The sequence below is a fragment of the Glycine max genome, chromosome 15, assembly GCF_000004515.6.
Source record: "Glycine max cultivar Williams 82 chromosome 15, Glycine_max_v4.0, whole genome shotgun sequence".
NCBI classification, from domain to species: domain Eukaryota; kingdom Viridiplantae; phylum Streptophyta; class Magnoliopsida; order Fabales; family Fabaceae; genus Glycine; species Glycine max.
The window spans coordinates 22179384-22182980 of record NC_038251.2 but is presented as its reverse complement, the minus strand read 5'-3'; the positions used below and the strand labels follow the sequence as shown (position 1 = coordinate 22182980).

General features: G+C 39.3%; 1 protein-coding gene across 1 annotated transcript; it reads left to right on the top strand.

The window, feature by feature from the left end:
• The first annotated feature begins 223 nt into the window (after positions 1–223).
• LOC100812437 (pentatricopeptide repeat-containing protein At4g21300) lies at positions 224–3117 on the top strand. The gene has a single exon (XM_003547526.5). The coding sequence runs from the start codon at positions 512–514 to the stop codon at positions 3050–3052; it is 2541 nt and encodes an 846-aa protein (XP_003547574.1). The 5' UTR covers positions 224–511; the 3' UTR covers positions 3053–3117.
• The last annotated feature ends 480 nt before the right edge of the window (positions 3118–3597 follow it).

Here is a 3597-nt window from a genome sequence, read left to right as displayed (position 1 = left end):
ATTACGTTTGACAATCATTTTAATGATAAATTCGTTCTTCAGTGTTACTTAGATAATTTTATCAATAATGACAGACAAAATTTAATGATAAAATATATTTGTCACACTTTGAATAACTAAATTTTATATTTTTCATATTGTACATGTTAGACTTAAAGAACAAATAAGAATCTATCCAAACTTTTATTGTCTTTTTCATCATCCACTTTCATTCCATCTCATCTCTTTGTACCAAACATATAGCCTACAACATCCTGTTTAGTTACCTCTTCACACTCATCCGAACTCTACCCGCGGTGTGAGCGTTTACGGAATAGAATAGAGCGTTTCAAAAGTGTTTTTCAAGCGGGATTCTAGGACGACAAAATGGTGTCTTCAACGTAACGGTGGTTTGTGACGCCTTCAAACCAATTGAGAAAAACTTGATTATGGGTATATGCTTCAACAGCGAATCAACTCTACTTGGCTGTTCGAAACTTGATTATGGTTTATGTCTCTTTCACTCTAAAAAATGTATAACAGAACTACAAATCTATGCTCTATATTTAGACTTGCATTTTCAAGGTCAAAACTCATGCACACAGCAGGAACAAGCATCTGCAACAATGTCATGTCAAAACCAGAAACTCAAGATTACCTCACAACCCAATTGGAATCTTTGTTCCGGGCTTGTTCGGATGCTTCTGTGGTTCAGCAAGCTAGACAGGTTCACACTCAGATCATTGTTGGCGGCATGAGTGATGTTTGCGCACTGAGTTCAAGGGTTTTGGGGCTGTATGTTCTTTGTGGTAGGATCAGTGATGGTGGGAACTTGTTTTTCGGGCTCGAATTGTGCAATGCTCTTCCTTGGAATTGGATGATAAGAGGGCTTTACATGTTGGGGTGGTTTGATTTTGCCTTGCTGTTTTACTTCAAGATGTTGGGTAGTAATGTTTCACCTGACAAATACACGTTCCCTTATGTGATTAAGGCCTGTGGTGGTTTGAATAATGTGCCGTTGTGTATGGTGGTTCATAATACGGCTCGGTCCTTGGGGTTTCATGTGGACTTGTTTGTTGGTAGTGCTTTGATCAAGTTGTATGCGGATAATGGTTATATTTGTGATGCAAGGCGGGTGTTCGATGAATTGCCTCAGAGAGACACCATTTTATGGAATGTCATGCTCCATGGTTATGTGAAAAGTGGAGATTTTAACAATGCGATGGGGACTTTTTGTGGAATGAGGACCTCTTATAGTATGGTTAATTCGGTGACGTATACTTGTATTTTGTCTATATGTGCCACGAGAGGGAAATTTTGTCTTGGTACTCAGGTTCATGGTCTTGTTATTGGTAGTGGGTTCGAGTTTGATCCACAGGTAGCAAACACACTAGTTGCCATGTATTCAAAGTGTGGGAACCTTTTTGATGCTCGCAAGTTATTTAATACAATGCCACAAACCGATACAGTGACTTGGAATGGGTTGATTGCTGGATATGTACAAAATGGATTTACAGATGAGGCTGCACCTTTGTTTAATGCTATGATCTCTGCTGGTGTCAAACCAGATTCGGTCACTTTTGCAAGTTTCCTTCCTTCTATCCTTGAATCTGGGAGTCTCAGACATTGTAAGGAAGTTCATAGTTACATAGTGCGACATAGGGTGCCTTTCGATGTCTATTTGAAGAGTGCTCTTATTGACATATACTTCAAGGGAGGAGATGTGGAGATGGCACGCAAGATTTTCCAGCAGAATACTTTGGTTGATGTTGCAGTTTGCACAGCTATGATCTCAGGTTATGTGCTTCATGGGCTGAATATCGATGCTATAAACACTTTTAGGTGGTTAATTCAAGAGGGAATGGTGCCTAATTCCCTAACCATGGCTAGTGTTTTGCCAGCTTGTGCTGCTTTGGCTGCTCTGAAATTAGGGAAGGAGTTGCATTGTGATATTCTAAAGAAACAATTGGAGAATATAGTTAATGTGGGATCTGCCATCACAGACATGTATGCAAAGTGTGGAAGACTGGATCTTGCTTATGAATTTTTCAGAAGAATGTCTGAAACGGATAGTATTTGTTGGAACTCAATGATTTCAAGCTTCTCGCAGAATGGGAAACCAGAAATGGCCGTTGATCTTTTTCGTCAAATGGGAATGAGTGGAGCCAAGTTTGATTCTGTGAGCCTATCATCTGCTCTCTCTTCTGCTGCAAATTTACCAGCACTATATTATGGGAAAGAGATGCATGGCTATGTGATAAGAAATGCATTTAGTTCTGACACTTTTGTTGCAAGTGCACTGATAGATATGTATTCTAAATGTGGAAAACTAGCTTTGGCTCGGTGTGTGTTTAACCTGATGGCTGGGAAGAATGAAGTTTCATGGAACAGCATCATTGCTGCCTATGGAAACCATGGTTGTGCTAGAGAATGCCTTGACCTATTCCATGAGATGTTAAGAGCTGGGGTTCACCCTGATCATGTTACCTTTCTTGTTATAATATCTGCTTGTGGCCATGCGGGCTTAGTTGGTGAAGGCATACACTACTTTCATTGCATGACTAGAGAATATGGGATTGGTGCTAGGATGGAACACTATGCATGCATGGTAGATTTGTATGGTCGTGCTGGTCGTTTGCATGAAGCATTTGATGCCATAAAGAGCATGCCATTCACTCCAGATGCAGGTGTTTGGGGGACATTGCTGGGAGCTTGTCGGCTCCATGGAAATGTTGAGTTGGCTAAATTAGCTTCAAGACATCTTCTTGAATTGGACCCAAAAAATTCTGGATACTATGTATTGCTTTCAAATGTACATGCCGATGCTGGTGAGTGGGGAAGTGTTCTTAAGGTGAGAAGGTTAATGAAGGAAAAAGGAGTTCAGAAGATACCTGGATACAGCTGGATTGATGTTAATGGTGGGACCCATATGTTTTCTGCTGCTGAAGGAAACCATCCAGAATCTGTTGAGATCTATTTGATTCTGAATAGTCTCCTTCTTGAGTTAAGAAAACAGGGTTATGTTCCTCAACCTTACCTTCCACTTCACCCACAAATCACGGGCAATAATTGAGTGAAGAACAATTATTTTCTTTCATATTCTCCGACAGTCATATCAAATACTTCTTGATGCAACCATATCATTGTGAGATAACTTCTATAAAAACTTATGGGTATGCTTTAAGTTGGGATTGTTCTTCATCATATGAATTTTCTAGCCCTTATATATAATTCAAAGTTATAGTTTCAATAATATCATTTAAAGGATAGGATCAGAAAATAAGTCAGTACTAGACTTGGATAACTTGCAGGTAGTTGTCATGGGAGAGGAGATAGGCTGAGCTTCTATTATCTTAGTCTTTTGAAGAAGGTCTCTGATATTCTTGCTCTGAGTGAGAACAAGAGAGTTATCAGGCAGAGTTTTGACCTCAATTCCCAAAAAAATAGTCAGTTTTCCAAGTTGCTTAAGAGCAAAGCTGGAATTCAACTTAGAAGTAAGTTTCTAGATCAACATAGACGAGCTACCAGTAATTATTATGTCATCAACATGTAGAAGCAAAGACTTTGTCTTTGATGTTTTGATGATGATCGTGATGATTTGATGAAAATGCGCTTCTC